This window comes from Salmo salar, chromosome 02 (assembly GCF_965601325.2).
Source record: "Salmo salar chromosome 02, fSalSal1, whole genome shotgun sequence".
In the NCBI taxonomy this organism is placed as follows: domain Eukaryota; kingdom Metazoa; phylum Chordata; class Actinopteri; order Salmoniformes; family Salmonidae; genus Salmo; species Salmo salar.
This window is the reverse complement of record NC_138292.1, coordinates 31,263,359-31,288,747: the sequence shown is the minus strand read 5'-3', so window position 1 is coordinate 31,288,747 and position 25,389 is coordinate 31,263,359. Positions and strand designations below refer to the sequence as shown.

General features: G+C 42.2%; 1 protein-coding gene across 13 annotated transcripts in view; it reads left to right on the top strand.

Annotated features, from left to right (window-relative positions):
• LOC106579570 (regulating synaptic membrane exocytosis protein 2) overlaps window positions 1-19,027 on the top strand; it is a 222,934-nt gene extending 203,907 nt beyond the window's left edge. For 11 of the 13 annotated variants that reach the window (XM_082961802.1, XM_082961794.1, XM_082961791.1 and 8 more), the window contains 5 exons: window positions 15,192-15,330; window positions 15,607-15,719; window positions 15,898-15,999; window positions 16,245-16,384; window positions 16,490-19,027. In XM_082961802.1, coding sequence (XP_082817928.1) covers window positions 15,192-15,330; window positions 15,607-15,719; window positions 15,898-15,999; window positions 16,245-16,384; window positions 16,490-16,687 — 692 coding nt within the window. In that variant the 3' untranslated portion in view covers window positions 16,688-19,027. Of the gene's footprint in view, window positions 1-10,740; window positions 11,177-15,188; window positions 15,331-15,606; window positions 15,720-15,897; window positions 16,000-16,244; window positions 16,385-16,489 lie in introns of those variants that run through there. The other 2 variants (XM_014159619.3, XM_014159629.3) reach the window with 2 other exon arrangements.
• Window positions 19,028-25,389: the final 6,362 nt, after the last annotated feature.

Here is a 25,389-nt window from a genome sequence, read left to right as displayed (position 1 = left end):
ACAAACAACAACACAGAGTTACACATGGAATAAACAAACGTACAGTCAATAACACAATCGAAAAATCTATATACAGTGTGTGCAAACGTAGTAAGATTAGGGAGGTAAGGCAATAAATAGGCCATAGAGGCGAGATAATTACAATTTAGCATTAACAGTGGAGTGATAGATGTGCAGATGATGATCTGCAAGTAGAGATACTGGGGTGCAAAGGAGCAGAAATAAATAACAATATGGGGATGAGGTAGTTGGTGGGCTATTTACAGATGGGCTGTGTACAGGCGCAGTGATTGGTAAGCTGCTCTGACAGCTGGTGCTCAAAGATAGTGAGGGAGATATAAGTCTCCAGCTTCAGTGATTTTTGCAATTGGTTCCAGTCACTGGCAGCAGAGAACTGGAAGGAAAGGCAGCCAAAGTAGGAGTTGGCTTTGGGAATGACCAGTGAAATATACCTGCTCGACCGCGTGCTACGGGTGGGTGTTGCTATGGTGACCAGTGAGCTGAGATAAGGCGGGGCTTTACCTAGCAGAGACTTGTAGATGACCTGGAGCCAGTGGGTTTGGCGACGAGTATGAAGCGAGGGCCAGCCAATGAGAGCGTACAAGTCGCAGTGGTGGGTAGTATATGGGGCTTTGGTGACAAAACGGATGGCACTGTGATAGACTGCATCCAATTGGTTGAGTAGAGTGTTGGAGGCTATTTTGTAAATGACATCGCCGAAGTCGAGGATCAGTAGGATGGTCAGTTTTACGAGGGTATGTTTGGCAGCATGAGTGAAGGATGCTTTGTTGTGAAATAGGAAGCCGATTCTAGATTTAATTTTGGATTGGAGATGCTTAATGTGAGTCTTGAAGGAGAGTTTACAGTCTAACCAGACACCTAGGTATTTATAGTTGTCCACATATTCTAAGTCAGAACCGTCCAGAGTAGTGATGCTGGACGGTTGGGCAGGTGTGGGCAGTGACCGGTTGAAGAGCATGCATTTAGTTTTACTTGCATTTAAGAGCAGTTGGAGGCCACGGAAGGAGAGTTGTATGGCATTGAAGCTTGTCTGGAGGTTAGTTAACACAGTGTCCAAAGAAGGGCCAGAGGTATACAGAACGGTGTCGTCTGCGTAGAGGTGGATCAGAGAATCACCAGCAGCAGGAGCGACATCATTGATGTATACAGTGAAGAGAGTCGGCCCAAGAATTGAACCCTGTGGCACCCCCATAGAGACTGCCAGAGGTCCGGACAACAGGCCCTCCGATTTGACACACTGAACTCTATCAGAGAAGTAGTTGGTGAACCAGTCGAGGCAGTCATTTGGGAAACCAAGGCTGTTTAGTCTGCCGATAAGAATGTGGTGATTGACAGAGTCAAAAGCCTTGGCCAGGTCGATGAAGACGGCTGCACAGTAATGTCTCTTATCGATGGCGGTTATGATATCGTTTAGGACCTTGAGCATGGCTGAGGTGCACCCATGACCAGCTCTGAAACCAGATTGCATAGCGGAGAAGGTACGGTGGGATTCGAAATGGTTGGTAATCTATTTGTTAACTTGGCTTTCAAAGACCTTAGAAAGGCAGGGTAGGACAGATATAGGTCTGTAGCAGTTTGGGTCTAGAGTGTCAAAGGGGGATGATCGCGGCAGCTTTCCAATCTTTGGGAATCTCAGACGATACGAAAGAGAGGTTGAACAGGCTAGTAATAGGGGTTGCAACAATTTCGGCAGATCATTTTAGAAAGAGAGGGTCCAGATTGTCTAGCCCGGCTGATTTGTAGGGGTCCAGATTTTGCAGCTCTTTCAGAACATCAGCTATTCGATGCTAATGCAGAACGCCACAGGATGTTTTTGTGCTGGTCAAGGGCAGACAGGTCTGGGGTGAGCCAGGGATTATATCTGTTCCTGGTTCTACATTTTTTGAATGGAGCATGCTTATTTAAGATGGTGAGGAAGGCACTTTTAAAGAATAACCAGGCATCCTCTACTGACGGGATGAGGTCAATATCATTCCAGGATACCCCGGCCAGGTCGATTAGAAAGGCCTGCTCACTGAAGTGTTTCTGGGAGTGTTTGACATTGGTGAGGGGTGGTTGTTTGACTGCGGACCCATTACGGACGCAGGCAATGAGGCAGTGATCGCTGAGATCCTGGTTGAAGACTGCAGAGGTGTATTTAGAGGGCAGGATGATATCTATGAGGGTGCTCGTGTTTACGGATTTAGGGTTGTACCTGGTAGGTTCGTTGATAGTTTGTGTGAGATTGAGGGCATCTAGCTTAGCTTGTCTTATATGTTAACTCTGTTATTCTCATCGTTCTGAATGTGCAGTTTTGCATTTCTACAAAGACTTTCTACAAAGAAAGGTTTGTGTTAGGATCAAATGTTGATGTGCCAAACATCTTTCAGAGTGATTATTCACGAGGCAGTGATTCTATTATTGATATTATTTTTGAATGAATAACTTAGTGTTGTCTAATGGCACATGGTACAACAGGTGCTTCATGTGCTTTGCGTTGTTCTTGATGTTAACTAATGTCTATGTTTTGCCTTTTTTGTAACAAATACATGATGGCTTTTGTTTTGAATTTAATAAAAATCCAAGTTAAACACGATAATGTAGCCATAGTTACAGAAAAATAAGATGACCAAAGCTGTTTTGAGCATGCAGAGCAGGACACGTGTGAGTGAGCTGACTGGGAGACCTGTCTTTTGGCACGTCTGTCCCATGTGCCCATCCATGCTTACTGAACCAACATGTCGGCACTTTTATTATGTGTTTTTGTCTCGATCATGTTCTTCCGTTAGTACATTACAGTACATCTCTTCTTGGTTAAGTGGTACTACTTAGCACTCTTTGTGGTTGGCATGATGACTCAGTTGATTGTAGTTATGGTGCTGGCAACACCAGAGGTCATGTTAACCGTGTAGGGAACTCTAGCAAAATGTTGCAAAATGAAAACAAACTGTTCTCAATATTGGACAGACAGTTCCTCTTCATTTTGGACTGGTGTGTTTGTGGGAATTATGGCATGGGTACATATAATGCTTGATATACAAGTAACTGTTAAATTAAACGGAAACGCCAACATAAAGTGTTGGCGTTGGGCCACCACAAGCCAGAACAGATTCAATGCACCTTGACATTGATTCTACTCATAAGTTCTACTCATGTGGTGTTTTGTTGATGGTGGTGGAAAACACTATCTTAGGAGCCACTCCAGAATATCCCATAAGTATTAAATTGGGTTGAGATCTGGTCACTGAGATGACCTTCAAAATCAAATCATGCGCCTAATACAGCAAGTATTTCACCTTACATTGAAGTGCTTACTTACAAGCCCTTATCCAACAATTACATTTTAAGAAAGAATAAGTGTTAAGAAAGTATTTACTAAATAAACTGAAGTAAACAATAAATAAATAAATACAAATAAAAATGAAAAAAAAATATGAAATAGAAAAATAACAAATAATTATAGAGCAACAATAAAATAACAGTAACGAGGCTATATACAGGGGGTACCTGTACAGTGTCAATGTGCGGGGGCACAGGTTAGTCGAGGTAACTCACCTCAGATTAGACAAAGAGTTTTTCTTCAATGAGTCAGAGGGGAGGGATATACTACAGACACCCGAGCAGGCCCAGATCCCCGTCATTCACTGGAGAAGGAAACTGAGATTTTGCGGAAAAAGATCAGGGTGCCTTGTGATGATCAGGTGAGGAGTTGCTAATCTGCCTTTGCCTTCCGTCCTGCTAGCTAATGTTAAATCACTGGAAAATAAATTGGACGAACTGAAAGCATGTATATCCTACCAACGAGACATTGAAAACTGTAATATCTTATGTTTCACTGAGTCGTGGCTGAACGACGACATTAAGAACATACAGCTGGCAGTTTATACACTCTATCGGCAGGATAGAACAGCAGCCTGGTAAGACACGGGGCGGGGCCTATGCATGTATGTAAACAACAGCTGGTGCATGATATCTAAGGAAGTCTCTAAGTTTTTATCGCCTGAGGTAGAGTATCTCATGATAAACTGTAAACCACACTATGTACCTAGAGAGTTTTAATCTGTGTTTTTCGTAGCTGTGTACATACTACCACAGACCGATGTGAGCACTAAAACTGCACTCAATGAGCTGTATACCGCCATAAGCAAACAGGAAAACGCTTATCCAGAGGCGGCGCTCCTAGTGGCCGAGGACTTTAATGCAGGGAAACTTAAATTAGTTTTACCTCATTTCTATCAGCATGTTAAATGTACAACCAGAGGGAATGTGCGTACCCCAACCAGAAGCCGTGGATTACAGGCAACATTCGCACTGAACTAAAGTGTAGAACAGCCGCTTTCAAGGAGCGGAACTCTAACCCGGAGGCATATAAGAAATCTCGCTATGCCCACCGACGAACCATCAAACAGGCAAATCGTAAATACAGGACTAAGATCGAATCGTACTACACCGGCTCCGACGCTCGTTGGATGTAGCAGGGCTTGCAAACAATTACAGACTACAAAGGGAAGCACAGCCGAGAGCTGCCCAGTGACACAAGCCTACCAGATGGGCTAAATAACTTCTACGCTCGCTTCGAGGCAGGTAACACTGAAACATGCATGAAAGCATCAGCTGTTTCGGACGACTGTGTGATCACGCTCTCCGCAGCCAATGTCAGTAAGACCTTTAAACAGGTCAACATTCACAGGGCCCCAGGGCCAGACGGATTTCCAGGACGTGCACTCCGAGCATGTGCTGACCAACTGGTGAGTGTCTTCACTGACATTTTCAACCTCTCCCTGTCTGAGTCTGTAATATCAACATGTTTCAAGCAGACCACAATAGTCCCTGTGCCCAAGAACACTAAGTTAACCTGCCTAAATGACTACAGACCCGTAGCTCTCACATCCGTAGCCATGAAATGCTTTGAAAGGCTGGTCGTGGCTCACATCAACACCATTATCCCAGAAACCCTAGACCCACTCCAATTTGCATACCACACCAACAGATCCACAGATGATGCAATCTCGATCGCACTCCACACTGCCCTTTCACACCTGGATAAAAGGAACACCTATGACTACAGCTCAGCGTTCAACACCATAGTGCCCTCAAAGCTCATCAATAAGCTAAGGATCCTGGGACTACACACCTCCCTCTGCAACTGGATCCTGGATTTCCTGACGGGCCGCCCCGAAATGGTAAGGGTAGGTAACAACACATCCACCACGCTGATCCTCAACATGGGGGCCCCTCAGGGGTGCGTTCTCAGTCCCCTCCTGTACTCCCTGTTCACTCATGACTGCACGGCCAGGCACGACTCCAACACCATCATTAAGTTTGCTGATTACACAACAGTGGTAGGCCTGATCAGGCTGACAATGATAAAAGGTCCGAATACCTTTTATTGTTAATACATTTGTAAAATTTCTAAAAACCTGTTTTCACTTTGTCATTATGGGGTATTGTGTGTAGATTGCAGAATATTTTTATTTATTTAATCAATTTTAGAATAAGGCTGTAATGTAACAAAATGTAGAAAAAGTCCAGGGGTCTGAATACTTTCTGAAGGCCCTGCATGTATCCCTTATTTACTGTGTTGCCATTATTTTGGCAGTTACCTGAATGTGTTATTGTTAACTAGAAGTTGCTTTGGATAAAGGTGTCTGCAAAATGACTATTCAAATAATGACTAGTAAGGTTTTCCCCAGTTGTCCCACTCGCTCCCTAAGCTGTGTGGTCTTTTTCGGTTTCATTCTGCTGTTGACTGTGTTGCCATTCGTTAATAGGTCACCTCGTTACAACATCCAGGTTCCCCAGAAAAAGCTAGGCTTCGTCCCAAATAGCAACCTATTACCTTTATAGTGCACTGCTTTTCACCAGGGCCTATAGCTCTGGTCAAAACTACTCCACTACATAGGGAATAGGGTGCCATTGAATTATAGAAAAGGGATGATCCATCCATGAAGCAGCTTTTCCATTGGCCAATCAGCTTACGTAAGATAACACTGTTGTTTTTTGGTAAACGTCTCATCCACTGACAGCCCGTTAGTCTGTCAGCTTGGAACGTGACTCACCCCATGCCCCTTCCCCTAGCATATGGCTCCCGTGTCACCAAGTCAGCTCTTCCCTCGACCACAGACTGACAGACTGACTGCCCACAGACAGACCTTCAACACAGCTGTGCTAAACATATCACTCACTCACCTCGGTTTTAACCACAGCTAAAGATGTTCTGTTTCTGTCCTCCCACTGTGTTCCAATGTGTAATAATACTGTTTGTCAATGAGGAAGAGCTATGAGCAATCTGTCAAAATGTATTATTTGATGTCTATATCCTCTTAGTCACCAACAGTTGGGTTTTTCAATGTCCTATTCCTGTTGGGAAATGTTCTTGTTTTCTTTTTAACTAGTATTTTGTTTGATGATGACATATCCATGATATTGCCTTCACAGGCCACATGTCACTCAAACAAAACAGTTTGTTTTCATTGGTATGAGGTATGATACTCTGTATCATAACACTACTGATGCATATGTATACTGTATGAGGGAGTGGAATGTGAAACGTGATTGCAAGTTGAAATATAGATGATTATCTTGACTCTGAATGACTCTGAACGCCATCCCTCGGCTGTCATAACATCTTTCGCTCTCTCATTCTCTCGTTTTCTCTCTCATTCTCTGGTTTTCTCTCTCATTCTCTCGTTTTCTCTCTCCCTCTCCCTCTCTGTCTGTCAGTGTATTCACACCACTGAGTACAGGTAGTCACTGTGCTGCTGCTGTCTTTATACAGCTCAGTGTGTTCCTACTTCACCTTACCTTGTGTGTCCACCTCCACACACGTCACACTTTCCTCACAAACTGATGAAGGTGTGAACTACATACTGTAAGCTCTGTGTGTGCGTGTGTGCGTGCGTGTGTAACGGGTGGTTTGTTGAAAACACTTGTGTGACCTTGTCTGAGACCTGAAGGATTACATTGGTTCCTGGAAACAACGCGTAGGGCTAATGTGTGTTAATGACTAGGGCTCAATGTCAGTGTTAATGTAGCGTTGACAAGTATCCAAACCATAACTCTCTTTTACACTCTCTTCTTCCCAGAAATCTGCCTCTTTTGGTTTCCTTGGCGTCAGTGGACTTTCCATCCTGTAGTTCCTCTGACTGTAACTGTACAGTTTACCTGACTAACTGACTGACCTCTGTGAAATGGAATGAGCTGTTGGATCAAACTGAGATACTGATCTCATCTCCATACCTTGGCTTCCCCTCCCACCCTATATGTATGTCATGTGATCTAATCTGATGTGATTTGAAACAATACAAAACAATACAATATGATATTATACAATGTGACATGATATCATTATGATTAGTCTTCAAATCCGTTCTCCTTTATGAAGCTAATTGTGGTTTCCGTTTGTGGTCACCAGGATGACCTGAATCAGTCCTGTAGTGTTGGTGTGGCAGATGGCAGGTAGCTCTCAGAGCCAGGAGCTGGAGGAAAGATGTACTTCCCCACCGCCAGGGCTGCTGTGTGTGTTTGTGTGTGTATGTATGACTGTATTGTATCAGTTGCCAATATAGCCCTAGCTGTATGGTCTGAGGGCTGCTGTTGTGCTGGTCTGTATGACGGTGGTGGACTGGGCATTAGAGAGAGAGGAAACAGAGGGGACAGGACAGGACAGGACAGCTCCGTTAGGCTGTTTACACTCTGCAGACTGACTGGTTCTGTTTCTCTGTGTAACGCTTGGCTTCACCCTGCGCCATCAATCACACATGTTTTCTTCCCCAAAGACCAACCAGTCTTTGATGTCTTTATGTTGCTGCTCACCACCCGCGTCACTTCAGAGTTATTATGCCCCGGACTTGCTGTTATCATCTGATGAGTAGCGTTCTTGGGATTCCCGTCATGTGAGGTGCTATTATTTTCCCGACTATCTGTCGTCTTTTTGCTGTTTTGATCGTAATAAAACACACATCTCTGTCTGTGAAGCAATGACTAATTCATCTGAAAAACAATTGTACATGTTGTTGGGAAAGAGTCAAAGATGTTGAGACGGTCATTGCTGTACAGTCTTATAAGGTAGAAGGTCTATGGACTTCCAGACCACGGTCAGAATGCATATTGAAAGTGTTTCAGGTGCGCTTGATTTGAAGTGTGCACTATATCATTGGTTCCATTGTACCAGGCAAACAAAATCAAACAAAGACCAAGTATTTCACATATGTTCTGTATTTGACCCAAGTCTGTAGGCATCTACTTTAGGCCCATAGACCTCTACTGTAGACTAATTGATCAGTGGGGCTTTAATGCTCTGTTTCCTTAGGATAGTGTTGGACAGAAAACTGAATACAGAAATGAAGATAATGTAGAGCAAAGTTAGTTTCTTCACCAGCTGTCATTTAAAAGAGTTGAAATGACCTTCTATGCTTTATTCTAAAGCCGGACTTTTAACTTGCTGCATTAATTAATATGAATTAATTCAATACATAGAGACCTTTTCTTACTCATGTGCAGTATATTTGACAATTAATGAGATTTCAGCCCCTGGCTTTCATTTATTTACTTTTTGTCCTCTGAAAGGAGTGTGATGTGCACTCTATTTGTGGACACCAGATCTACACAGACAGACATGTGGGAAATAAACCAACTAGTTATGTAATCAACCTAATTTTCTTCAGACGAGTCTGTGCATTGTATTCAACAGCTTGGTCATTGGTCTTTACGTCATCTCTTGGGACTGATCCTTGGTTGGGTGGAAGGTGGAGGGTTGGCTACACCGAAGGTGAAAAGTTGTGGCACACGGCACCTGCATAACGTGTTGTTTTCGTTGAATGCCAATCACAGTCACATGGTCAGTGAGACACGTACCATTCCACTTACCAGAACGTCTGGACCGTTCCTGTCAATCTTTCACACCCTTGTTTTACAGTAGCTCTGGGTTGTTATGGTAATGCTGCTTGTGCGTTGCTAGGTAAAGACAAAGCTGTGTATCATTTACATTTACATTTAAGTCATTTAGCAGACGCTCTTATCCAGAGCGACTTACAAATTGGTGCATTCACCTTATGATATCCAGTGGAACAACCACTTTACAATAGTGCCACTCCAAAACATGAAGCCTCTGGCTCTCAGAGCCGGATCACCTTCCTCAACGTTAATGGTGTGTGTCTGATGGTTGTGATACGTAGGAGGTGTTAGCAGGATCCTCATTAACACACAATGACTTGTATTCTGACTTTAGTGCTCTTAAAAAGGTAAATGTGTCCCGTTAAGAACAATTCGGGATTTACACGAAAGTCAAAAGAGTTTAGTACGCATATTTAACTCTCAGTCTGGTCAAATCATTATCATATTCCAAACTGCTACAGTCAGATGATGCATTAAAATGACCCAGTTGGTTCAGACGGTGTTCTTCTCTTCTGTCTAATTTCCTTTACTAGTTCATCTGACCTAGATGAGAACATGTCATTCAATGGACAAAAAGGGGAAATGGGGTGATTTTGTTTCGTGGAAATAGGTTGCAGTGTTTCTCTTAGTGAGGACTTTTATTCCCAGTGAGGGACTGTAGCCCAGAGGTATGCTATATTTAAAGGAGAGCAGCTCCGTGCTTGTTCAGTAATTGGCCAGTACTGTGTCTATTCTGCCAGTTTCTCTGAGAAAAAGCACATCAGTTGGTTTTCTGACAAGATAGTTAAAACAGCACAATTTAGCTGTCTGTTGTTTCAGTGATAACCTGCCTCTACAGACACTTTGGCTCTCTCTTCACCAAGCCTGATGTCCTAGATTGGTATAGAGGGCATCTCTCCCACATGCCATTCCAATCTAATTTTACTGTGCTCAGAAACTTTGTAAAGGGTGTTAGGAACCACCTGTGAGATCTGGACTGAAGTGGTTCTGGCTGGATGGTCCAAGCTGGTCCAAACTTGTCCCAGCACACACACTCCCAGTACTAAAGTGAGCTGTTTAGAGGATGTCTGTTGCCTCAGGTTGAAGAGAGAGATGCCAGAGGTGGCCATAATGAACTCTGTAGTGTTTATGGCGACTAATTCAAACAGTCCATGTTGTAGCGTAGGTGCTTGAAATGATGTTGAAGGAAGTGGTCTCAAAGACAAGAATTCGGTTGACAGCCATTTCGTGAGATTCTCTCACAAATGACAATTTTTTAATAGATGGTAAATTTGAACTAGCTCAAGTGAATTCTCCTTCGATAATGGCATTAATTTCAGAGCCGAGGTACTGATGATTCATGGGTATGTAAACAGAGAATGGGATAGCTGGCTACATGGGGTTTGCTGCAATCTTTGGTGGAAAAACACTGAAGAGAACTGCGCTGCTGGGGAGTGGGGGTGGGAGGGGGATGGAGATCTATCACGTGAACTGTGAGTGACCGGCACGTGGCCAACACCCCCCCCCCCACCCCCCACCCCCACCCCCCCCACCCCCCTCTCTGTGGAATAGCTGGTCAGGGTTGTTTATGCCCCTAATGACTGGCTGTCACAGGGACCTCTATGTCTTTGCGTTTGTGTGTGTGTGTATGTGTGTTTGTGCATGCATGTGTGTGTGTGTGTGTGTGTGTTTGTGCATCCGTACGTGTGTGCGAGAGAGAGAGGTGCTAGTGAGGTTCAGTGAGTCGTATCTCTGGGTAGAGCTCCTTTGCCTGGAGAGGCAGCCGAGGTGCGCCTGAGCAGCGAGCCCTCTGATTGGCTGAGGAGGATGCAGTTTGCCCCCCCCCCTTCTCCCAATTGCGTTAGAAGAGGAGAGGGGGGAGTGGAGCTGAGTAGCAGGCACATAGCGCAGAGAAGCAAGCAAGCTCTTTCTCGACCCAGTCTCACTCTACGCAGCACAGGGAGACAACACAAAGAGCTACATCAGAGAGCCATTCTGCTACTACAGCACCATAGTCTGCTCTTGGGCTTCAGCGTTCAACCAGTACTTCAGTTATACTCTCGGTGCACGGTAGAGCTGTCTGGAGACCTGTAACCTCCGCTAGAAGGCGACTTGACTCAGGTGATCAGTAGGTGATCAGTGACCATGGGTAGGCAGGGGCATGATGCCACTGCAGCGGCTGGCGCCCCGGGGTCCGGGATGCGCATGCAGCGTTCCCAGAGCAAGATGAGCCTGTCTGCGTCGTTCGAGGCGCTGGCCAACTACTTCCCCTGCATGAACTCCTTTGACGAGGAGGACGGAGGTAAGACGAGATGGCTCTAACCCTGGGACACTGAGGCAGACACACACAGCTTCTGCTGCTGCTCGAGGGAGAGAGGCAGGAGCTGAGGATTTAGAGAGGCAGGAGCTGAGGGGGGAGAGAGGCAGGAGCTGAGGGGGGATAGAGGCAGGAGCTGAGGGGGGAGAGAGGGAGCAGAGGGATGGGAGAGGGTGCAAAGTGATGGGATGGGATGGGATGGGGGAGGGAGAGGGAGAGGGGCAGCAGGAAGAGAGGGAGCAGACGAAGGGCTGGAGGGGTGGAGAGAGATGGAGCGGGGGATAGAGGAGAGGGAGGGAGGGAGGGATGGACTGATGGTTGACTGATGACCTGACGGGGGAGAGGGAGCACGGGGAGGGTGGAGGCTGTCGTAGTATTAGCTGTGGTACAGTACTGTGTTGCTGGTGGATGGGCATGCTCAGTGTGTTTTTGGAGAGGCTTCTCGTACTTCAGTAGCTACTTCCCTGTTCGTGTCATTGGCTACTGATTTAGATCTGATGTTCTGTTCTGAAACACTGTCTGGCTCCCTCATCGACTTCACTTACCAATGGCAAGCATGCTTGTCTTGTCCCGATTGGAATGAATCACTATTTGTTTTGGTGTGGGCGGTAGAATAGATTTAGATATTGTGTTAACCTCGTCTCTAGTGTATAGTGTGTGTGTGTGTGTTTATAGCTGTTTTATTTCTGAGTGGGTGTTGAGAATATGTTTGATAATCCAGATAGGATGTTTTCATAAAACTAGGTTAGGGGGATTGTATTAGCTGTGGTTGTATTAGCTGGGTTAGGGGGATTGTATTAGCTGTGGTTGTATTAGCTGGGTTAGGGGGATTGTATTAGCTGTGATTGTATTAGCTGGGTTAGGGGGATTGTATTAGCTGTGGTTGTATTAGCTGGGTTAGGGGGATTGTATTAGCTGTGCTTGTATTAGCTAGGTTAGGGGGATTGTATTAGCTGTGGTTGTAATAACTGGGTTAGGGGGTTTGTATTAGCTGTGCTTGTATTAGCTGGGTTAGGGGGATTGTATTAGCTATGGTTGTATTAGCTGGGTTAGGGGGATTGTATTAGCTGTGCTTGTATTAGCTGGGTTAGGGGGATTGTATTACCCTTCTCCTATAAATAGACTTTAATAGACTCCTCTGAAATAGACATGATCCACTGGAATGTTGAGATAATACGGTAGAAATGTCTCCAGCCCCCTTCATCTCAATCTCCTTTCTGGGTAGATACTGACTCTAATGCTTCCTTACCTGGAGTTACAGGTACTAGAGTTGTCGACCCGAAATGTGTTTCCAATCAAGTTGCTGTTCATAAACATTTCTCCCAGATGACACGAACTGTATTGATGAAGTTTGTAAAGTCATTTGATCGGATGGAAGTGACACTGCAGGTGATGTGTAGTTTATGTTACGTGAAGACAGTATCTTAGAGTATCTTAGGACTCCAGCAGAGAATAGTTCCTCAAATTAAGGTTTTGTTCTAGCATCTAGATGGGCTCTGGGAAAATTACATTTTATGATTTTCCCAGAGCCCATATATCTCTACCACTCCAAAGTGACGCATTTTCATTGAGGAGTGTTTCACGGCTAGGGCTGGATGCACCGCAGCATTTTCTGAATGCTTTACATTTTTTTCTGTCTTTCACAGATCCTTATCTCTTTCCAGAATACATATTTTTCTATATTGTTTTCCCTTTTAGTGGGATATGGAGTTTAATGATGTGTATGGAATGCACTTTCAATGGTAGTAGCTTCATTTGACTGAATATATCTGTCTGGGTGAGCTTTATAAAATCCACTCCGTAATCTTTTTAATACTCTACCTTAATAACAAACCATGACAACGGCAAAGCCTGTGTGTGTGTGTGTGTGTGTGTGTGTGTGTGTGTGTGTGTGTGTGTGTGTGTGTGTGTGTGTGTGTGTGTGTGTGTGTGTGTGTGTGTGTGTGTGTGTGTGTGTGTGTGGCCTGGCTCATGGCACCTACAGTCTCATCATAATCACACACCTTTATTCAGCATTACTCCAATGAGGTATAAACTGCATCATTAAAAACTGTTGGCTGGCCATTAAAAAGCAATTTCATAGATTAGCTTCTCCTCCTTTATTGGTATTGCCATCCATAATGACCTCAGATACAACCATATGCATGCTAACCGCGGTACATACAGTGGTCAGGTTGACCTTAGCTTTGATTTAGCTGAATGAATGTTCATTTATTCATTCAGCTGATCATTCAGCACATCGCTTATTGATTGTGTTTAGGTGGTCGCTGCATAGCAGCAGCCTGACTGTCTGTCACACTGGCAGCTCTTTAGATGCCTTTAGACGTCACTGTCAGCTTCTCTGAATCCAGTTTGCTTTGTCAGTGCTGAGGAGGCGGATGTCATTGAATAGCTGAGATGCCAGGGTTCTGGCCTCAGCAGTGAGGGCCTGCTTGAGTAATAAAGGCTTATCTTCCTCTGAGTCTAAGAGTCTGTACTTCCTGTGGATGGGAGACAGGCAGGCAGGCAGGCAGACAGACAGGAAGTGAGAGGAGCTGCAGGCAGGGACAGTAGCCAGAGTATAATTAAGGCATTTGAAATCACACACACACACACACACACACACACACACACACACACACACACACACACACACACACACACACACACACACACACACACACATTCTAAGTTACAGAGAGGGAAATTGCATTAAGGACAATATGAATATATGCCAGATTACTTGCAGTTTATTTGAATACAGAGTATGGGGAATTGTTGAGCGGTCTTCAAACTGTAAGAAGTCTTGGTTATAGAGGGCTTTATTACCCCCTCTGTGTGTTGCCCTCAGAAAGGTTGTTCCTGTGATAAAGCAGAACCACTGTTACGTATGTAAACATTGAGTGAGGAACATTCACTCTCTATGTTGACGTGCATTCCCTGACAGTGTGTGTCCAGTGGTCATGCTTGACACATAAATTAGCTCTCTTTACATTCGTTCTCTTTACCCTGGTTATCCTCAGAGTTAAACAATAACACTGCTAGAACTCAATAACTCTGCTTCCTGCATTCCTTACTGAGAGACAAGACAGACCCATTAGTTCACCTTTTACCATTTGACACTTTTAATAAGTCCGGTGTACCCCGTATGCATTTTTTTATTTGAAGGAACGGCCATTTTGTTTCTTTAGTTCTCTGCAAAAAAGCCCTGTCATGTGACTTGTGTAGAGCTCTGCAGTGGCTGACTTGTACTAGTACCAGTACCTGCTCCTACAGTTACCTCCAGTATATCCCTCTCCTGGCTCTCCAGGCCCCACGCAGCTCCAGCCACGTCCTGGCCATGTGCCCTACACAGGGCCTGCTGTCACATAGATTGGAGGAGATGTTCAGCGGGTCTAATGAGGGCGGTCAGCTGTCTCCTTGTATCAGTTGTGGGAGTCCAGACACTGAACGGTCCTAGGTGGAACAGAGGGATGGAGGGGGGAGAGAAAGAGAGAGAGAGAGAGAGAGAGAGAGACTCTAAGCTAGAGCAAGAACCCTGCAGAGCAGGCAGCCGGTGCTCTGGCATGGCAGGAAGAGGGATGTACATGGTCTTCTTCTGTTTAGCCCATTCATACACGAACACACATACACACACACATGTACACACACTCACACACGTACGCGCACACAACTGTTTTAAAAAATATATTTCTGTAGATATTGTAATATGGCACTTTATGTTTAATAAGTCTCTTTGCTAAATTATCACATGGAAGTTGCAGTGCTCTGAGAATAGGGTGCATGGTAGAATTGCCATAGAGTGGAAGTGTGATCTTCCTGTTGATGACTTCAATGAGACTTCTCGTAATAAGTGAAAATGCTATGTCTACAATTAACCTACTGTATGTAATTCGAAAGCAAAGCACACACTTGAGAGCAATGTATTAACTATTTCTCCCCCTGCTCTCTCTTTCCCCCTCTCTCTCTTTCCCTCGCTCTATCTCTTTCTCCCGCTCTGTCCCTCCGTTCTGTCCAGAAGCCGGTGGGAAGAAGCTTCGTAGCACCGTACAGCGGAGCACAGAGACGGGCTTGGCCGTAGAGATGAGGAGCAGGATGACTCGGCAGGCCAGCAGAGAGTCCACCGACGGCAGCATGAACAGCTACAGCTCCGAGGGAAAGTAAGTGAAGTCTAACGCATACCAATGTGATAATGTACATCCCCCCAATGCACATTATCACATTGGTATGCGTAGGTTAATTGTAGACATAGCATTTTCACTTATTACAAGAAGTCTCATTGAAGTCATCAACAGGTCAAATGTAGGTTTGGGGTGCTCATTTGAATTTCCTGTCTTTTTTTGGATCTTGCCAACTCTAAATAAGCAAGTTCAAGCTTTGAGGCCTTCTTCTTTAGTCTCCATAGTTACCTGTGTCATCTCTCCCTTCCGTTCCAGCCTGATCTTCCCTGGTGTGAGGCTGTCCTCCGACGCCCAGTTCTCTGACTTCCTGGATGGACTAGGCCCAGCCCAGCTGGTTGGACGACAGACGCTAGCTACACCACCCATGGGTGGGTGGATCAGATTCCTGGAACAATGTTGTATCAAGAGATTCTGAGTGAATGAATGAATTATATATTTGATTTACGTGTCAAGACGCCTTTAGCGACCCCATCCCATACGGAAGGGATATCTGTATTGTGTGAATGGAGTGTTGACATTGTGTTGGCTGTGGTGTGTGTTGTTCAGGTGACATCCAGATTGGAATCGTGGACAAGAAAGGAGCGCTGGAGGTGGAAGTGATCCGAGCCCGTGGCCTTGTGGGAAAACCAGGTTCCAAGGCACTGCCAGGTAATTTACTACACGATGTATAATATATTAATATATGCTATTTAGCAGACACATATATCCAAAGCTACTTACAGTACCGTGAGTACATACATTTTTTGTATCCTGTATGTGAGTAGAATAGAATAGAACCCACAGCCCCGAACTTCATGCTAATACCAACTGGTCACTACGGTAACCAGAGCTTGAACCAACTGACAATGCTGCCAATCGTATTGTAACTCTTCTGTCTCTCTCTCTCTTCATAGCACCGTATGTAAAAGTGTATCTTTTGGAAAACGGAGCCTGCATAGCCAAAAAGAAAACAAAAGTAGCAAGAAAAACCTTGGATCCCCTTTACCAGCAGCAACTGCCGTTCGAAGAGGCTCCTGGAGGGAAAGTTCTACAGGTAAACTTCTACGTTCTACAAGGCCTTGATAAATACTTCACAGTTCACACATCATTTCTAAACATTTCTATAATAAAATATTATATTAACATGTCTTCTCCACAGATCATCGTATGGGGAGACTACGGACGCATGGACCATAAATCCTTTATGGGAGCGGTTCAGATACTTTTAGATGAGCTGGACCTGTCTAACATGGTGATTGGCTGGTTCAAGCTCTTTCCTCCTTCCTCATTGGTGGACCCTACCCTGGCCCCCTTGACAAGAAGAGCTTCCCAAACGTCATTGGATAGCCGGTCATAGCAGTGTGTGGACTGATAGCATTGTTGTAGCAGCAGCACCCAGTGTTGAGGTTAAACATGCTGCGACAGACAGGTCACGCCCCCTGGTTACACTGCATGCTTGATGTTGTGTCTTCTGAGCCTGTTTCTAGGGGTGCAAACGTGATCCTGTGTTTTGAGCAAAATGTCGCACACATTGTGCGTAGCGCGCGTCGCTCCTTCGGCCGGGTCGGAGCGCCAGCTCAGATTGGAAGGCCGTAACGGACTCCTTAGCACGAGGAATTGTCTCTAAATCGAGCGATTCCAGGTTTTCATCTAATCTTAAGCCATGGGGGTTGGAACTGGGAACCCGCTCGATGAGTTCTACAGAAGCCCTTTTCGAATGAAAAATACATGTTTTTGTTTATAATTAATTTTTGGGTTTTTTGTTTGTTTTATTGTCGATGTACTTGTATACCTGAAGGGGTGACTGACAGTGTTGTCCTGTCCAGAAGCTTGGTCACGCCAAGCCAACAGACCTAGCTAGATGTTTAAATGGAGCTATGAGGATCATTGCAATTGGAGAGGTGGGGTGTCCCAACTAAAGCTCAAACTCCGAATATGAGGCCCTAGTCATAATACCTATAGGTAGTAGATCACACCAGAGAGACAATACTAAAGTTACTAAAGGCAATACAGAAGTGGCTACTGTACTATCGACACTCCAGAATCTATTGATCAGAACCCACAACAAGACTAACTTTTATGACCTAACATTATTATTTCTCTGTTGATATATTGTATGACATTTAAATGAAGATTAAAAAAAAAAAAAAAAGTTTTTTTTTGCATGGACAAAAATTTAGCTGAAAAAAAAATGAAAATTATTTTCTTGAGGCTGCGACTTGCAAAAAAAGAGAAGAAAAACAAATAAAACAGATCAGCCATTTTCAACAATTTATATTATTTTTAAATATAAATTTCACTAGTGCATGGTTTTCAAAGGGGAGTGAATGCAACAGCGTGATAAAAAAAGACACATTGTTTATCATTCTTTAGACCATCCATAACATAAGTCTGTGTTTGGCAGACATACAGTAAGAGAAAGTAAAATAAAAACTTTTGGCGTTATTTAACAAAAAAAACTGTTTATGTGACAAAGTGATGATGAAAATAAATGTAAATTATTTATTTCATTGTAAAGGTTTACAAGCCTTATAAAGATAAACATTATGTGCAAATTGTACACGTCTCTTTTTCTCCCTTGTCCCAGGGCATCCCCCTGATATTGTCCAGAGTTTCAGGACTGTTGGTTCTTTTACAGTTCTGTATCGTTTCAATATGTCTTTTTTGGGGATTTGTTTAACAAGCATGTTGAAAAGGATTTTCTGCAACATGGCTGGGACACACCTTAAAGTTACTCAGCATGTTTTGATAAAGAGGATATTTGGGATTTTTGCAGTTTCTTGTACAGTGCATGTCAACTTCGTTACTTTTCCCCCTCACCTTCAATTGAATTCTACACCAAATGAATTAGTTACTTTCATGGCCAAACTGTTAAAACGTTTTAACAAAACATTCCACTAACCCCTAGATCATATTTTATTTCCACTTTTTAAAAAAGAATGACAAGGACAAATATTTTATATTCATTGGAGGTTGACAAAAAAGTTATGGTTGCGAGTGTATTTTATTTCAGTATTGTTAACTAACATGCAAAAATAATCTGTATTGGTACAGCAAGAAGGATATTTATATCCAAGCAAGAAGCGGCAAACATACAACTTATGTACTGTATATTGCTGTGTAGTTCAGGCACTGTTTGTGAGAATGAGCAAAACACAAGGTCAAACAACATGGGATATTGCCACACAATATGAATTTTGTTTTTTTGTTTTTGTGAAAATAAAATTAATTTCATATATTTTTATTAGTTTATTTATAAGCCAAGACCAGTTTATTTTTTATTTTTAGTAATTATAAATGCTTCTTGTGTATGGGAGGTATATGAATCTTACAGTTATGTCTGAATGAAAATAAACTGAGACGTTATTCCTTTTCCATGTTAAACCAATACATTCTAATGTCCATCTAATATCTTGTTGCTATAACAAGCTATATACTTTCATTTTTGATTTACATTGTACATATTAGAAATTTGAATAAAACAAGCAAACACAAATAGATGAATACAATATTTTGGAATAGGAATAATGTCTCACATGATGACAAAGACATATGTTATTTACCCTTTTGAATGCCTTTTCTTTCTTTTGTTTTGGTGCAATGTGTTTATGCCAAGGCTATGTCTTGGTGAAGTATGGTTGAGTACAGAGATTTATGTAAGTTATTTTTCAAATAAAAAATGGATATTACACTGAAACTGAGTACCAGCGAACAATATCAACATACAAAATAATTTGTATCTATCTGGGCATGACTATTTCCTGTTCCACAACATCCACACATTACTATCTTTATTCCTCCAGGTAGGTTGTTCCACAAATTACAATTTTTATTCCTCCAGGTAGGTTGTTCCACAACAGCCACACATTACTATCTTTATTCCTCCAGGTAGGTTATTCCACAACATCCACACATTACTATCTTTATTCCTCCAGGTAGGTTATTCCACAACATCCACACATTACTATCTTTATTCCTCCAGGTAGGTTATTCCACAACATCCACAAATTACTATTTTTATTCCTCCAGGTAGGTTGTTCCACAACATCCACAAATTACTATTTTTATTCCTCCAGGTAGGTTGTTCCACAAATTACTATCTTTATTCCTCCAGGTAGGTTATTCCACAACATCCACACATTACTATCTTTATTCCTCCAGGTAGGTTATTCCACAACATCCACACATTACTATCTTTATTCCTCCAGGTAGGTTATTCCACAACATCCACACATTACTATCTTTGTTTCTCCAGGTAGGTTGGGAGTAAAAAGGAGGTCACAACCTTTGTGTCCCACTAATGGTTCCAACCTATACGACAGTCTACTCTACAGATCATTTGTTTTGTCTTTCAGAACTGTATACAGCATGTGAACAAATCAAGACTTAGGTCAAGCTGGGGGAAGTTAAGAGACAAGAAGGAGCAGTCAGTTCCACTTCCCCTCATATGAGTGCAAAGTTGTGCTTCCACTAAATGATTTGGCAACACTACAGATGAAAGAACAACCTATACTTTTGGAGAGAGCCAGGAATACATTTTACTACATAACTAAAAATAAAGTTCCTCTTTTACTGTTTTTAACACACAATATTCAACTGTGTAGAGTGGTATGTTGGAATGACCAACAATGCTTTATGCTTGAAGGTTGTACTACTTGAATAGTAAGTAAGTAAGTAATTAAGTACGTTAGTTAGTTAGTTATTTAACCACCTATCACAAAATACTTTACTTCAACAGTGACGGTACTGTATTTTGAGTTTATTCTTCACGTGTTTGTTGAGATGAACTCCTGTAGTGTGGTTAGACAGTTAAGTGAGCGACTCCTCCATTGCGATGATAACTGGGAGGTGACTAAGTTCTGACATTTTAAATGGGAAATGAGTAAGTGTTGAGGTTAAAATTGGTATGAAAGTTTGAGAGTTCTGCTTATCATTTCACATAGTCTACTATACAGACATACCACACATGACCAGCAGGTAAGAGAGACACTGTGTTGTGATAATACTGAATTTGTGAGGCTCTAATAATGCTTTACAAAGTATGGTGGATGGTTATGAAAAACTATGTTTAAGGTATAAGGTTGGACACTCCAGTGTCTGCCCAATATAGTCAACAGTTACTGTAGCATTAAAACAACTTTTGGTTCCCTCTAATTATATGTCATGCTAAACTTCACCCAAAATGTTTATGGAAATGATAAATCAAATGAAATCATATGTATTTATCCTCTTGGATTTCAGGCATATCTCAGTCCTGTTGGGGCTAGGGGGCAGTATTCATTGGCGAAAATCTGATATCAACTTTGGAGGGGACAATTACATGAAATTTTCTCAAGAGCAATTCCTGAGGGGGACACCAAAAGTAGTGCTGTAACACATAGCCTACATTGTAATATGGTAAATGTATATTGAGGAACCAAAGAAATAAGGTGTTTTCCGTACTCCTAACTACCGGTACCCAAAACTACACAACTAATCACAACAGCAATACCATTGCCTTTAACAAATCTTAGTTCAGTCACCAGTTTAAGTTGAGAGTGGGGGTATCCATGGCATTTTCCAATTATGTTCCTATTTTACAAGTCAAAAAAATTGAGAACCTTTCATAATGTTGCCAAACAAAGACTCAACAAACTTACCTGAGACTCCCTGTCTCTGCCAGTCTGTCCCTGCATATCTGTCCCCAACTCTGCTGTCTGTGTGCCATCTGTTGCCTGCTCTGCCTAATGACATCATTGTGAAACATTTCCATTAGAATTTCATTTCTTTCTTATGAACATTTTATCAACTAGTCTTTCAGATATTAGGCTACTAGGGTTCTTACTATGCGTTTTGGTGTATTGAAAAATACTCTGATGTCCGTCTTTTATTTTTCTGCCATTTTTCTACCTGGCTGGCTGGCTGGCTGGCTACACACACACACAGTGTGTAGGTTATTTACAGTAGGAGATGGGCTTCTATCATCTTCTATCATTCTATATGGGCTTCGATCTAAAAGGTAGCTAGCAAATGTGAAACGGATTAAAATGACAAGAGTTGACAGCTGTATGAGTTCACCATTTACACAACATATGCTGCAACCTTTTGTAATTTTAATAGTTTGTTTCATATTGGCTGGCTTCCAACAATAGCTGAATTTGCAAAGCTAGCGAGCACCAATTCAGTTTCAGTGGTGTTTGCTATAATCTTTGCTACCCGGGTTAAATAAAGGTGAAATAAAATAAATAAATAAAAGTTCACTTGCGACAATTTAGCTTTTGCAATGAGACCATTAAATATATTGCAATGAAACAGCAGGGAGCAGGTTTCGAACCCTCGACCTTCTAGCCCGAAGTCCGGCGCGCTATCGACTGTGCCGCAAAAGCATGCTGGAGCGGCAGAGTCGATTTCCGCGCTTATAAACCCAGGGTCGTTACACTACTCCCTCCTTTCAAAGAGCGCGTCCTCGCGCTAGCTTGCGACTCAACGTCTTACAGGAACGCGCTCACCGGCCAATATTTAAGACAATGGTAGAAGAGAGTGTAGTTCTGTTCAGTTTGGATTTCAGTTTATCGCTAACCTTATCACAGAGACTTTGAAGCACTAACTTACATCATCTGCATGCTGATTCCATCTTTGACGACGCCACATAAATGGAATAGTTACTAGCTAGCTTAATAGTTAATATTTGCGCGCTAGCTCTGCATATTCAGCTAGTGTGTGTGCGCGATTGACTGGATTAACCTCACGTCAGTTACGTAGCAAGCTAAGGAACTGGCAGTGGATCAAACCATTGTGAGGAAAAGGGTGGGGGGGTTGCAATCTTTTGAAACTTAAAAACGCGCTATTAAGTGTCTATAATCAGCACAATTGCTTTCATTGCATATTATTAATATTATTTAAATTACATAGTTATGTTTCAGTGATATATTGGGGGGGACAAATCATATTTTTCCCAGGATGGGGGGGTCGTGTCCCTCCCGTCCCCCCCGTGATTTCCGCCCCTGGCAGTATTGAGAATTTTGAAAGAAATATGTGCCAATTTTTAACTGCCTCCTACACCAACTCAGAAGCTAGGATATGCATATTATTAACAGATTTGGATAGAAAACACTCTGAATTTTCTAAAACTGTTTGAATGGTGTCTGTAAGTATAACAAAAGTCATATGGCAGGCAAAAACCTGAGAAAAATACAAGCAGGAAATGAGAATTTTGTGGCTGTACTATTTTCGAGTCATTGCTAATAGATCACACAGTGACAAAGGATTCATTTTGCACTTCCTACGGCTTCCACTAGATGTCAACGATCTTTATAAAGTTGTTTGAAGCGTCTATGATGAACAGAGACCGGATGACAAGGAAGGGAAGTTGACGTCCCTGGGATGTCGTCACTTCATTATTGCGCGCACATGCGCGTTCATCTGAGGCGAGACATTTTTCAAAACGTTTTTCAAGACACAGGAGAGGTCGGGTTGAAATATTACTGATGTTTCACGTTAAAAATGGCCCTAAAGATTGATACTAAACAACGTTTGACATGTTTGAACGAACATAAATAGATTTTTTTTTTTACTTTTCGTCGTGACTTTCCCCCCCCCCCGCCCTACATTTTGAGGAGCCTACTGAACGCGCTAACAACATGGAACAACTTGGAGGTATTTGGACATAAATTATGAACTTTGTCGAAAGAAACCACATTTGTTGTGGACCTGGGATTCCTGGAAGTGCCTTCTGATGAAGATAATCAAAGGTAAGGGATTATTTACAATAGTATTATTGATATTAGATGGTTCCAAGATGGTGCTAACCTGTATATCCTAGCCTATTGTTCTTAGCATAGCACCCCGTTTATTGCAAAGTGTGATTTCCCAGTAAAGTTATTTTGAAATGTGGCAATACGGTAGCATTTACGAGATGTTAATCTATAATTCTTTGAATGACAATATTATAATTGACCAATGTTTTCGAATAGTAATTTTGTAAATTGTAACGCTGATTCACCGGAAGCATTTGAAGGAAAAATGATTCTGAATTTCACCGCCACTGTAAAATGCTGTTTTTGGATATAAATATGAACTTGATGGAACAAAAAATGCATGTATTGTATAACATAATGTCCTAGGAGTGTCATCTGATGAAGATTGTCAAAGGTTAGTGCATAATTTTAGCTGGTTTTCTGCTTTTGGTGACGCCTGTCTTTGAATTGACAAAACATTACACACAGCTATTTTCAATGTACTCTCCTAACATAACCTAACTTTATGCTTTCGCCGTAAAGCCTCTTTGAAATCGGACAATGTGGTTGTATTTAGGAGATGTTTATCTTTCAAATGGTGAAAAATAGTTGATTGTTTGAGAAATTGAAATTATTAGATTCTTGCAGTTTTGAATTTCCCGCCATGGTATCTTGTCAATAAATCCCGTTAGTGGGATCAGAGCAGGAAGGGGTCCCCAACAGGTTTTAATAGATTATTTGATTATTCTTTCTGAATGCCTGGTTGTTTTGTTTTAATCTATTTCTTCAGTGTGCTTGGGTAGCACTTTATTTTACGTAGATAAATGACCAGATATTTACAAAGAAATTAAATGGTTTAATGGAAATTACATAGTTCTAACCTAATGAATTACAGTCGCAAGAAAAAGTATGTGAACCCTTTGGAAATACTTGGATTTATGTTAGGAGAGTACATAGACAAAAATAATCACACAGCCATTTTCCAAGCAAGGACATGAGTCAATAAAACCCAAAACACAGCTAAATGAAGCACTAACCTTTGACGATCTTCATCAGATGACACTCCTAGGACATTATGTTACACAATACATGTATGTTTTGTTCGATAAAGTTCATATTTATATCCAAAAACAGCATTTTACATTGGCGCGTGATGTTCAGAAAATGTATTCCCACCAAAACCCTCCGGTGATGTGCACATCAATTTACAAAAATACTCATAAATGTTGACAAAATATATAACAATTATTTAAAGAATTATAGATAGACTACTCCTGGATGCAACCGCTGTGTCAGATTTTAAAATAGCTTTACGGAGAAAGCACATTTTTCAATATTCCGAGTACATAGCTCAGCCATCACAGCGATACAGACACCCGCCAAGTTCGGGGAAACCTAAACTCAGAATTACTATTATAAATATTGTCTTACCTTTGCTGATCTTCGTCAGAATGCACTCCCAGGACTGCTACTTCCACAAGAAATGTTGTTTTTGTTCGAAATACTCCATATTTATGTCCAAATACCTTTGTTCGTGCATTCAGGTCACTATCCAAAGGCATACATGCGCGAGCGCAGTACCAGAGACGAAAAGTGAAAATGTTCCATTACCGTACTTAGAAGCATGTCAAACGCTGTTTAAAGTCAATCTTTATGGTATTTTTAATGTAAAATTGCGATAATATTCCAACTGGACAATAGCATATTCATTCAAGAAGAAAAAGAAGGAACGGTGCGCTCGCGTGACTGCGCATATCCAATCCCTTTGTTGCCAGGCAGTCCACTCAGTAACTGAGCTCCTCTTATCTGCCCAGTGACAGGAGAATGCTCAAACCACTTTCTGAAGGTTGTTGACAGCCAATGGAAGCCTTAGGAAGTGCAACGTCACCCCACAGACACTGTAGTTTTGATAGAGAATCAAAAGAAGAACTACAATTCTGACTTTCCACTTCCTGCTTGGATTTTTCTCAGGTTTTTGCCTGCCATATGAGTTCTGTTATACACACAGACACCATTCAAACAGTTTTAGAAACTTCAGAGGGTTTTCTATCCAAATCTACTAATAATATGCATATTATAGTTTCTGGACCAGAGTAGTAACCTGTTTAAATTGGGTACGTTTTTCATCCGGCCGTGAAAATACTGCCCCCTACACAGGTTAATCTGAGACAATTTCAGTCATGGAATTTTCAAGGATTTACGGTGTTATCAGACACATATTTGTCTTTCTACCTTTTTCAGGTATTGTGATTTCATCAATGATGAAAACAACTTGCCCTCAATTGAAACAAACCCTGTATCGCTCCTGGGCCGCTGCTGCAGACCTATACACAACAAACACCAG